General features: G+C 41.3%; 2 protein-coding genes across 2 annotated transcripts; both read left to right on the forward strand.

Moving 5' to 3' along the window:
• Positions 1-1,340: 1,340 nt before the first annotated feature.
• Positions 1,341-7,659, forward strand: LOC306702600 (protocadherin beta-15-like; the record flags this gene model as incomplete). The annotated part of the gene is made up of 3 exons (XM_079168240.1): positions 1,341-1,721; positions 5,480-7,516; positions 7,654-7,659. 3 exons carry the CDS (start codon positions 1,341-1,343, stop codon positions 7,657-7,659), a joined length of 2,424 nt encoding a protein of 807 aa, XP_079024366.1.
• Positions 7,660-9,101: 1,442 nt separating this feature from the next.
• Positions 9,102-11,408, forward strand: LOC306702601 (protocadherin gamma-A11-like; the record flags this gene model as incomplete). Its single annotated transcript, XM_079168241.1, has 1 exon — positions 9,102-11,408. One exon carries the CDS (start codon positions 9,102-9,104, stop codon positions 11,406-11,408), a length of 2,307 nt encoding a protein of 768 aa, XP_079024367.1.
• Between the last annotated feature and the right edge of the window lie 1,390 nt (positions 11,409-12,798).

Consider the following 12,798-nt stretch of genomic DNA (forward strand, 5'->3'; position numbering starts at 1 on the left):
AAAATATGTGTTGGACAACACAATTTAGTAGAGATATGTTTGCAATTTACTTTTTTTCAGTTAGAAAATAGCAGCGTCATAAAATAAGCTCTTGCCTTGGTGATCAATGATGAGCAACATAACTATTATTTAGAGATGAAAAGTGTGGGTGACTGAATTGCGCCATGCTGTCACACTAATGTCTTAGTGACAGTTACACCAGTATGCCATCTATTTGGGAGCATTTCATCAGTTATCTGCCCAGCAACATTGAATATACCCTACATTTTCATAGTATAAAGGTATTGAGTGTCATAATGGATAGTTTTCTGTTTTGTTTCATTTTTTAAGGTGCTGTCTTTAACACGTTCAAATACATGATGTATGTATCCTTCTGCTAGTTAATTTTTAAACCAGTATAAATACATAAGGGTTTTTAATTGTAGTTTTAAGTTGTAGCTTATATTTGATTTTACTATTTTTGATGGGCTTTACAAATACAATATGTTAAATCAAACTTCAGGTTTAATCAAACATCTTCACTACACATTGGAAAGAAATATGTGAGCACTTTGAAACAATATTTCTCCTGCAGAAATGTTGGGGATATCTGTCTGTGTTTCCCTTTTTAGTAACCTGTTGTCACTTCTTTGCCCCTGCCTGTGATATTAATTCGAGTCATGCTGGTTTCCAATCTGAAAATAGAGATGATTGGTACTTACTGAATACTGTGCTTCATGTGTCCTTGTTACCTAACATTACTGTTTAGTTTTGGTTTATGATGCAATTTTATGCTTCCGTTTTTAATTCAGTTCATCAGAATCTCTGGGAGATTCATTCCAATACAGCAATTTGTACTGTGGAGTACCGTGTATTTTGCAGTTTGCATATATGGTTGATTTGTTTTACAGCAGCTTATGAAGCACACAATGCAGAAAACATATTTAGTAGTCAACGGGTATCACAGGAGCTGCAGATGGCAATCGCATACAACGGATAAGGCAATCACATCAGTCTCATGTTCATTTATAGTTACACAATCTAACAGTGTAGTTATAATTAACAGAAAATGACTGAATAGCATTCAGTTTTGCCTTGATAGAGCCAGTGAAGTTGTCAACTTGTTTAATTTAGCAGTGCTATAACTGATTGAAACTGTTGGTGTCACTGTCCACCAACAAAGGCCGAAAGTGTCCACAGCTTCATCCATTCGTTTCCACCATTGCAAAGCGTTATTGTGGTGCTGTGTGTCTGTCGGTTAAGGGCGACACAAAAGGACTTTGTGAACGATATTCGGATAGCTAATTACAACGAGGAATGTAACCGTCGTTGATCACTTTGAAGTAATTGACCAGGGAAGGATGAACGCCCGCTCGATCATGGGACATACGGGGCACAGAGGATTTTCTATGAATCGCTATTTTGTTTTCCTTTTCATCAGCTTGCGTTTTGCATATGGAGATGTGAGCTACTCTATTGCAGAGGAGATGAAACGCGGGTCTCTGATTGGAAATATAGCCAAAGACGTCGGCCTCGGGATTGCCACACTTTCCTCGCGTAAAGCTCGGATTGACACAGACAGGAATGGGAAGCGGTATTGTGATATTAATCTGAGCACCGGGGATTTGATTACTACTGACCGGGTCGACAGGGAAGGTCTTTGTGGTAAGAAGGCGACGTGCGTTTTAAAAGAGGAGCTTGTTTTGGAAAACCCTTTAGAGCTTCATCGTATCAATGTCCACGTGCAAGATATAAACGACAACGCCCCACAGTTTAGTGAGGACTTGATTTCATTTGAAATAAGAGAATCAGCAGAAAAGGGAGCTAGATTCTTACTCACTGAAGCCCATGATGCAGATATTGGTACAAATACTGTACAACGCTACAACTTACAAAATAATGAGCATTTCACTATTGATGCAGATGCAGGGGGCAGTGGACGCAAACACCCCGAATTGGTTTTGGTAAAAAAACTAGACCGCGAGCAAGAGAAAGAACTAAAATTAGTGCTGACAGCTCTAGATGGTGGTTCTCCTCAGAGATCAGGTACTGCAATTATTCACGTGACTGTACTGGATGCTAATGATAACGCCCCAGTGTTTAACCAGGCCGTTTATAAAGCCAGTCTGCCTGAAAACTCACCTTCAGGTACACTAATTATTACAGTGAGCGCATCTGACGCAGACACGGGACCCAATGGTGATATTACGTACAATTTTGATCATGTTTCTGATGACCATGTCTCGTTGTTCTCACTTGATCATAGGACAGGAGACATACGAGTAGTCGGCTCTATCGATTATGAGACTGAGACCTCCATTGAATTGCAAATAAGAGCAAAAGATGGACCAGGTCTTACCTCGTATTGTACAGTGATTATAGATATAACAGATGTCAATGACAACCCACCTGCTATCACTTTGAAATCGCTGACTAACCCCATACCCGAGAACGTGTCACCTGGTACAGAGGTGGGCATCATTAACGTGCAGGATAGAGACTCTGAGACTAACAGACAGGTCCGCTGCTCCATTCAGCAAAACGTCCCTTTTAAGTTGGTTCCTTCTATTAAAAACTATTATTCTCTGGTGACTACAGGACAACTGGACCGTGAACTAGAGTCTGATTACAACATTACAATCACTGCCACTGACGAGGGCTCTCCACCTCTGTCCTCCTCTAAAACTGTTCAGTTATCTGTAGCAGACATCAACGACAACCCACCTGTGTTTGAGGAACAGTCCTACAGCGCTCATGTGACTGAAAATAACAAACCTGGCTCCACTTTATGTTCCGTTACTGCTCGAGACCCCGACTGGAGACAAAACGGTACAGTGATTTATTCTCTGTTACCCGGTGAGGTGAACGGTACCCCGGTGTCCTCCTATCTATCTGTTAACGGAGACACGGGGGTGATCCACGCTGTGAGGTCGTTTGATTATGAACAGTTCAGGAGTTTTAAAGTCCACGTGACGTCCAGAGACAACGGTTCTCCTCCACTCAGCAGCAACGTGACCGTCAGTGTGTTCATATCGGATGTGAATGACAACTCTCCTCAGATACTGTACCCCGCCCCGGAGGGCAACTCCTTCATGACCGAGCTGGTCCCCAAAGCTGCACACGGAGGCTCTCTGGTGTCTAAAGTGATAGCGGTGGACGCGGACTCCGGACAGAACGCCTGGCTGTCCTATCATATATTTAAATCCACTGATCCGGGACTTTTCACTATTGGTCTCCACAGCGGAGAGATCAGGACCCAGCGGGACATTTCTGAATCTGACAGCATGAAACAGAACCTCATTGTGTCAGTGAAAGATAACGGACAACCTTCTCTCTCTGCCACCTGTTCCATGTATTTACTTATTTCTGATAACTTGGCTGAGGTGCCAGAACTGAAGGATATTTCTTATGACGAGAAGAACTCCAAACTGACCTCCTATCTAATCATCGCGCTGGTGTCTGTGTCCACCTTTTTCCTGACCTTCATCATCATCATCCTCGGTGTGAGGTTCTGTCGCAGGAGAAAGCCCAGACTGTTGTTTGATGGAGCAGTTGCCATCCCCAGCGCTTATCTCCCTCCTAATTACGCAGACGTTGACGGAACAGGAACTTTACGCAGCACTTACAATTATGACGCGTACCTGACAACAGGTTCTAGAACCAGTGACTTTAAGTTCGTGTCATCCTACAATGACAACACACTGCCTGCTGACCAGACTCTGAGGAAAAGTCCATCAGACTTTGCTGAAGCGTTTGGTGACTGTGATGAATCTCCCGAGGTAGGAACTGGTGTCACATATCGTTTGATGTATTTACAACCTATTGATCCAGTCAATACCTTTTTACAGTTATAATTTGTATTTGCCTTGCTTTTTCTTTTAGACAATGTACGGAGGGAAGTATAGTTACCCACTGTACATTTATTTCACCTTGCAAATTAAGTTACACTCCAACTCATAGCAGTAGTCCAGATTCATTTTGCACTTGAATGTTTTCATTGAACCTGATGGTTTATCTATAGCTCACAAAGGAGTCTTTCATAGTCTGAATTCACTTCAACATGTTTTTTCATTGGAGTAGAAGCTGTTTATCTTCATTCGTATCTTTTTTTCAAAGCTATCTGTCACTTAAGACAGCAATGTATCGCTAATTGTGTCCTTTGAATTGAGCTGGGGCTCTCTTTGTTTCTCTGTCCTTGGTGCTGACTTCTGATGGAACTATACCTGTCTTCTATTTGACTCGCCTTTCAAATGTTTTAGATTACACTTTTACTTACAGATCTGTTTTCCTGAGATATCTGTGTCCCATTTTGTAATTAATATCCAATATATGGATTTCCGTTATATTTAACTAAAATGAAAACATAAATATAACAAAGGAAAAATCACATCAGGAAAATGAGAGGAGATATTTCGTTACATTGAGTAACATTCCATATTTGTAAGTGCAGATGATATGCGGATTACTTCAATTTGCTGTGATAAACCTTTTTTCTTTGTATTGTTATTCCAGTGCAAAATATAAAGGACATGGTATCGCTCTTCTCTCTTGGTGTTGCTTTTTATGCACCATACAGCATATTGTTGATTTTGTTTTTAATCTATTCTATTTACTAAAGAGAAAGACAGAGAAACAGAGATTTGCTTCCAAGTGAAATGGAGTATTTAGCATACAACACGAAATGACATGATCCGTGGTTCAACATTGTTTAACATTAGTACAGTGTTGTCTTACTATTATCACCATGCATCGCTTTAGGTGGATTAGTGTACGAGGAGACAAAATGTTGTTTGTAAAACTTCATAAGACAAAGAACAAGCAGTTCTCTTAATTTAAAGATAAATTAAAATCATAATGCTTTTTATTCCATCATTATACGTCTATATACAGACATTAAGGCCAGACTACCTTGTAATGACACTGTTATATTTCATTTGTACTCACGGTGTCACTATTGACCAGCTAAGGAGTCAAGTGTTCAGTCTGCTTTGCACACCACCCATTATTTGGATGGACCAGCCTTGTGTTCTTTATATCATTCAACACCGACGACTCATGCTTGGAAGGCACATATATTGATCGAATAGTAGTTTTTTCATTGCTCGATATTGACGTGTTGGAACGTGTGCAGTTCTGTCCGAGGATGATGACTAGACGGCGCGTACTTCAAAGCTATGGCTTTGTCTTTTTCTTTGTTGTGGTGCAGTCCGCACACGGAGACCTGAGCTATTCTGTACAGGAGGAGCTCAAGCGCGGATCTGTTATTGGAAATATCGCCAAGGATCTCGGCCTGGAGGTGGGCAGACTGTCTGCTCGCAAAGCTCGTGTTGACATGGAAGGAAACGACAGACAGTATTGCGGGATTAACCTTCGAAGCGGAGAATTAATCGTTGCGGAAAGAATCGACAGAGAGGAGCATTGTGGAGAAAAGCCTTCGTGTGTTCTTAAATTCGACTTGCTGTTAGAGAATCCATTGGAGTTACACCGGTTGTCCCTGCAGGTGCAGGACATAAACGACAATGCACCAATTTTCTCGAAGGATATTATAAAGCTTGAAATCACAGAGTCAGCTGACAAAGGAGCTAGGTATCGTGTTAATGCAGCGCAAGATGCTGATATAGGCAAGAACTCCGTTGAAAGCTACATTTTGCAACAAAACCCTCACTTTGTGTTCAGTATTCAGACGACAAGTGCTGGTAGAAAATATGGTGATTTAGTTTTAGATAAAGAGTTAGACCGAGAAGAGCAGCAGGAAATGAAATTACTACTCACAGCTGTAGACGGTGGTTCTCCTCAGAGATCAGGGACAGTAGTCATACACGTCATTGTACTTGATGCTAATGATAATGCACCAGTCTTTACTGAGGCAGTTTATCAAGCCACGTTACCAGAAAACTCCGCTATTAATACCCCAGTTATCACTGTAAGTGCATCAGATGCAGATGAAGGTGTCAACGGAGAGGTTACATATGAATTTAGCAGATTATCTGATAAATCACAGACGTTTTTTTCATTAAATGAGAAAACTGGAGAAATCAGTGTGACGGATAACATTGATTATGAAGAGGGATCGAATTATGAAGTGATTGTTGAGGCCAAAGATGGTTATGGACTATCTTCAGAAGCAAAAGTAATTATTGATATCATAGATGTCAATGACAACGCCCCTATGATATATCTGAAATCAATGAATAACCCCATACCTGAGAACGTGTCACCTGGTACAGAGGTGGGCATCATCAACGTGCAGGATAGAGACTCTGAGACTAACAGACAGGTCCGCTGCTCCATTCAGCAAAACGTCCCTTTTAAGTTGGTTCCTTCTATTAAAAACTATTATTCTCTGGTGACCACAGGACAACTGGACCGTGAGCTAGAGTCTGATTACAACATTACAATCACCGCCACTGACGAGGGCTCTCCACCTCTGTCCTCCTCTAAAACTGTTCAGTTATCTGTAGCAGACATCAACGACAACCCACCTGTGTTTGAGGAACAGTCCTACAGCGCTTATGTGACTGAAAATAACAAACCTGGCTCCACTTTATGTTCCGTTACTGCTCGAGACCCCGACTGGAGACAAAACGGTACAGTGATGTATTCTCTGTTACCCGGTGAGGTGAACGGTGCCCCGGTGTCCTCCTATCTATCTGTTAACGGAGACACGGGGGTGATCCACGCTGTGAGGTCGTTTGATTATGAACAGTTCAGGAGTTTTAAAGTCTACGTGACGGCCAGAGACAACGGTTCTCCTCCGCTCAGCACCAACGTGACCGTCAGTGTGTTCGTATCGGATGTGAATGACAACTCTCCTCAGATACTGTACCCCGCCCCGGAGGGCAACTCCTTCATGACCGAGCTGGTCCCCAAAGCTGCACACGGAGGCTCTCTGGTGTCCAAAGTGATAGCGGTGGACGCAGACTCCGGACAGAACGCCTGGCTGTCCTATCATATAGTCAAATCCACTGATCCGGGACTTTTCACTATTGGTCTTAACAGCGGAGAGATCAGGACCCAGCGGGACATTTCTGAATCTGACAGCATGAAACAGAACCTCATTGTGTCAGTGAAAGATAACGGACAGCCCTCTCTCTCTGCCACCTGTTCCATGTATTTACTTATTTCTGATAACTTGGCTGAGGTGCCAGAACTGAAGGATATTTCTTATGACGAGAAGAACTCCAAACTGACCTCTTATCTGATCATCGCGCTGGTGTCTGTGTCCACCTTTTTCCTGACCTTCATCATCATCATCCTCGGTGTGAGGTTTTGTCGTAGGAGAAAGCCCAGACTGTTGTTTGATGGAGCAGTTGCCATCCCCAGCGCGTATCTCCCTCCTAATTATGCAGACGTTGACGGCACAGGAACTTTACGCAGCACTTACAATTATGACGCCTACCTGACGACAGGTTCTAGAACCAGTGACTTTAAGTTCGTGTCATCCTACAATGACAACACACTGCCTGCTGACCAGACTCTGAGGAAAAGTCCATCAGACTTCCTTGAAGTATTTGGAGATTGTGATACATCTCCTGAGGTAAGAGCATCAAACATTCGATCAATTATTTTATTTAAAAAAAAAAGGTTCACTTGACATATCAAAAACGCAATTCCCCATAGTAGTTCGAAGTTAGGTAAATGTTTAACATTTCCTTTGGAAAAATCCGTTGTCAGAAATGAAAGGGGACATGACAATTTCTTTCATTTTAGGGTTTCAGTAAGAATTACGGTGGATTCTTTTCCACATCACCAACTGTAATCAGTGATTTATTTTGTGCTCACTGTATATAGTTGTCATCTGTTGCCTTTGGGGCTGTCTTAGCTATTTTGGTACTTGGACACAGTTCAAGAAATAATTGTTTTCGAGCTTCTAATATCCTGCTATTAGCCATTTGTCATCCACTTAATACTTCTAAAAGGTTTAGTTATTGCCACCATACAGGAATAAAAGATTAGACAAATATGACGTTTTAACAATTGAAAACTCTCAATTGTTGGTATTTTTTGCATTTGTCCTCTAAGTTGGTCTTGCATTCAGTGGTTGTTGTTAGAGTGATCAGATTGAGTCTTTCTTTCCATAGAAAATAAGGGATACCTTGTAGGCCAAAATCATATCATGGCCTTGGCATTCTCCGTTACATTTGTTGTTTATCTTCTTCCTTCTTTCTCTATACCGTACAACATGCAATTCAGTTTGAGGAATCTTCTCTTGTAACAAATCTGCTGGGTTTTTTTTAAATATATGTTTTACATAATCATATTTACATTTCCTCTTTCCTATTTACCTTCTAATTAGTTTGCTGTTTTTTGAAAGAGTTTTTATTTTCTCAATTCAACAGCTGCTTTATTTTGGAGTAAGGTGCAGCTCTCTTCAAGTTGTTCGATTTTGTAAATACTGAGTAGCCTTTGCAAGAGTTTATTGGTTTTGAACAAAGTGATGATAATCCTTCAGTTAAATTAAGGGCTGTTCTTTTTGTGCCCTTAATATATTGTACATTTTCCCTTGTTGTTTATCTCTTGCTGGTATTTGGCTGTCACTTTAAGAGAAGTTTGTCATTTCACTGAAAACTAAACGTTATATCTTACGTAAAGACAAGGATATAAATGATCAGATTATTTTTTCCACACTCAAGAAGCTGTGTTTAATGAGGTACCTGCTGTTCTCTTAGAGGTGCCCTTTACGCTTGATCTTCCTAACAAGTCTCAAGACATTTCAATATCTAATTTCCCTTGAACATGCATACTCTTTATAGGCTGTTATATCTAAGGCTTGTACAGATTTGCTTGAACAATGCAATGTCTAGAGGAGACTCACGATGTCGCTATCCACCAGTAAGAGATTGTGTGTGGATATCAACCCACTGTCGTCGACGCACAATTTGACTCAATGTGCTGCAGTTGATCGTAGTGAGGAAGAGACGTGGTCTTGGATTGTGTTGATTTTGGTGTAAACCTTTTTTGGGGGAGCTATTCCTGGACACTGACGAGGGAACATTCACTGTTTTTAGATCGTCGCCATGAAGACTACCACTGGAATCACATTGCAAAGCTGTGCCTTGGCTTTACTGCTCCTTTCTTTGCAGTTCGCAAATGGAGATGTAAGCTACTCTTTTCCGGAGGAGATGAGACGCGGATCCTTGATCGGTAATATCGCCAAAGACTTGGGTCTTGAAACAAGCAGTCTATCCGCTCGAAAAGCCCGCATTGATACCGAGGGGAGCGACACACGTTATTGTGACTTAAACCTCAGTAACGGGGATCTGACTGTTGTTCATCGGATTGACAGAGAGGGCCTTTGTGGAGACAAAGCATCATGCGTTTTAAAACAAGAACTCATGTTAGAGAATCCATTAGAATTACATCGAATTAGCCTGCATGTCCAGGACATAAATGATAACTCTCCACAGTTTAATAACGATTTGATTCATATAGATATCCGTGAATCCGCGGCAAAAGGTGCTCGTTTTCCAATAGAAGAAGGACATGATGCGGATGTAGGCAAATATTCAGTTCAGACGTACAACCTCCAAAGCAATGATAATTTTATTCTGGGAGTTGGAAGTAATTCTGTTGAACTTGTCCTGAACAAAGAGCTCGACCGCGAAAAATTAAAAGAAATCAATCTTGTTCTTACAGCTCTGGATGGAGGCTCTCCTCAGAGATCAGGTACTGTAGTCATACAAGTGACTGTACTGGATGCTAATGATAACGTGCCAGTGTTTAGCCAGGCCGTATATGAAGCCAGTCTGCCTGAAAACTCTCCACTAGGTACTGTCGTACTGACAGTGAGTGCTACTGATGCAGATGAGGGACTAAATGGAGACGTTAAATATGATTTTGGACACATTTCAGAAGATATTAAGTCAATGTTTGCGATAGATCGTAAGACAGGTGATATACAATTGATGACGACAGTTGATTTTGAAACAGCATCATCGTTTGAACTGCGCGTCACAGCAAAAGATGGTTTAGGTTTAACGTCATATGTCAAAATCATCATAGATGTTACTGATGTAAATGACAATGCCCCGGTTATTTATCTGAAATCACTCACCAATCCCATCCCTGAGAACGTCTCACCTGGTACAGAGGTGGGCATCATCAACGTGCAGGATAGAGACTCTGAGACTAACAGACAGGTCCGCTGCTCCATTCAGCAAAACGTCCCTTTTAAGTTGGTTCCTTCTATTAAAAACTATTATTCTCTGGTGACCACAGGACAACTGGACCGTGAACTAGAGTCTGTTTACAACATTACAATCACTGCCACTGACGAGGGCTCTCCACCTCTGTCCTCCTCTAAAACTGTTCAGTTATCTGTAGCAGACATCAACGACAACCCACCTGTGTTTGAGGAACAGTCCTACAGCGCTTATGTGACTGAAAATAACAAACCTGGCTCCACTTTATGTTCCGTTACTGCTCGAGACCCCGACTGGAGACAAAACGGTACAGTGATTTATTCTCTGTTACCCGGTGAGGTGAACGGTGCCCCGGTGTCCTCCTATCTATCTGTTAACGGAGACACGGGGGTGATCCACGCTGTGAGGTCGTTTGATTATGAACAGTTCAGGAGTTTTAAAGTCCACGTGATGGCCAGAGACAACGGTTCTCCTCCGCTCAGCAGCAACGTGACCGTCAGTGTGTTCGTATCGGATGTGAATGACAACTCTCCTCAGATACTGTACCCCGCCCCGGAGGGCAACTCCTTCATGACCGAGCTGGTCCCCAAAGCTGCACACGGAGGCTCTCTGGTGTCCAAAGTGATAGCGGTGGACGCGGACTCCGGACAGAACGCCTGGCTGTCCTATCATATAGTCAAATCCACTGATCCGGGACTTTTCACTATTGGTCTCCACAGCGGAGAGATCAGGACCCAGCGGGACATTTCTGAATCTGACAGCATGAAACAGAACCTCATTGTGTCAGTGAAAGATAACGGACAGCCCTCTCTCTCTGCCAGCTGTTCCATGTATTTACTTATTTCTGATAACTTGGCTGAGGTGCCAGAACTGAAGGATATTTCTTATGACGAGAAGAACTCTAAACTGACCTCTTATCTAATCATCGCTCTGGTGTCTGTGTCCACCTTTTTCCTGACCTTCATCATCATCATCCTCGGTGTGAGGTTCTGTCGCAGGAGAAAGCCCAGACTGTTGTTTGATGGAGCAGTTGCCATCCCCAGCGCGTATCTCCCTCCTAATTACGCAGACGTTGACGGAACAGGAACTTTACGCAGCACTTACAATTATGACGCGTACCTGACAACAGGTTCTAGAACCAGTGACTTTAAGTTCGTGTCATCTTACAATGACAACACACTGCCTGTTGACCAGACGCTGAGGAAAAGTCCATCAGACTTTGCTGAGGTGTTTGGAGATTGTGATGATATTCCTGAGGTAGGAACACATTCCATATTATTTAAGTAACCGTCCTGAAAAAGCTGCACATTTGTTTATAGCGTTCTTCACTTGCATTGCTCCTTTCTGTGGTTTTGATTGAATACAAGTTCTAATAGTTTTCTTTAAATTCCATGATGCTGCCCTCACGATTAAGCAACGTTTATTTGCTGACATTATCTTCCTTCCAAGGAACACCGTTTGAATTGTGTCCCTTGTACTCTGTCCATGGTGCGTAACTCCATTTGATCACACGATGCATATTCATGACCAAATTACAACTTTCTTTTTTTCTGATCTAATGTCCTTCTACCTGAGTGTTTTCTCAGTGAATTTACTTTGCCGTTGCATTTTCTAAAATATTTACGTTTTTCAGCTCGTTCTATTGTTATCTGAACATGCCTTTGCTGTCATGTAATGTAATTGTTTGAAGTTCTTTACAATTCAAACTCAGATGTATCAGATGGATATTGTTACTGGTTAGCGATTTTTGGAAACGATATTAGATATAAGAGTCAAGCTGTCTGTCCTATCTGCTTGGTTAGGGCTTTCTTTATCTGCTGTGGTCTTGATTGATGCGTGCAATGCCAGAAATGCGGTCTCTCTTTACTTGGCATTTACTATTATCTGTTGTTTTCCATGCGCAAACCTGATTACAAAACTAATTTAAGTAACTTGATATTTGTACTGACAATCATAGGTGTTTTAACATCATAATTATACGGGAGGAATCTGTTTTAAAATCAATGATCGGGTCTTACAGTTGTGGGGAATAATTTGAGGAACTTTAGCTATCTACTAATTGAACACTAATTGTTAGAGCAAACAAAAGTGCCATCGAGAGAGCAAATGATAGTAAAATCTCTCCATAAATTTCAATAAATTGAGATTTATTTTTGACAATGCACCTTGCAGAACTAGTTTATGTTTCCTGTCAAACTCAGATTATGTATTCTTGATGCATTTTACTGTTCCAACATAATCCTTTCAATGGCAGTATGTTAGTATGTTTTCCTGGACTGTATACCAGCTGTTGGTCAGCCGCTCTTAAAATGTGTCACAATTCATAGTTAAATCAGTGAACAATAACATGAAGTGTAAATGTCTATCCAAAAAAGATTTATTATGTTACTGATGTATTTCAACAACATCAATACACATATTTAAATAAAATGTTGTTGCTCATCAGGGTAGAACATATTCTTACAAAGACCTCATTTTGGAGATAAATAATTTACTGATGATTTTTGTCGTCCAAGTTTTCAAAAATGTTTCAGAAAATTCATGCCAATAGATTTGTTTGTCACTATAAAGTACACAACTGTTGGTGATCTCATTGGTTATCATGCCGTTTTCCTTATCGTGCTTTCAATCTGAACAATAACTAGAAAAAAACAACGTGAGCATTAACAATATATTT

The sequence above is a fragment of the Pholis gunnellus genome (assembly GCF_910591455.1).
Source record: "Pholis gunnellus genome assembly, chromosome: 10".
Taxonomy (NCBI): domain Eukaryota; kingdom Metazoa; phylum Chordata; class Actinopteri; order Perciformes; family Pholidae; genus Pholis; species Pholis gunnellus.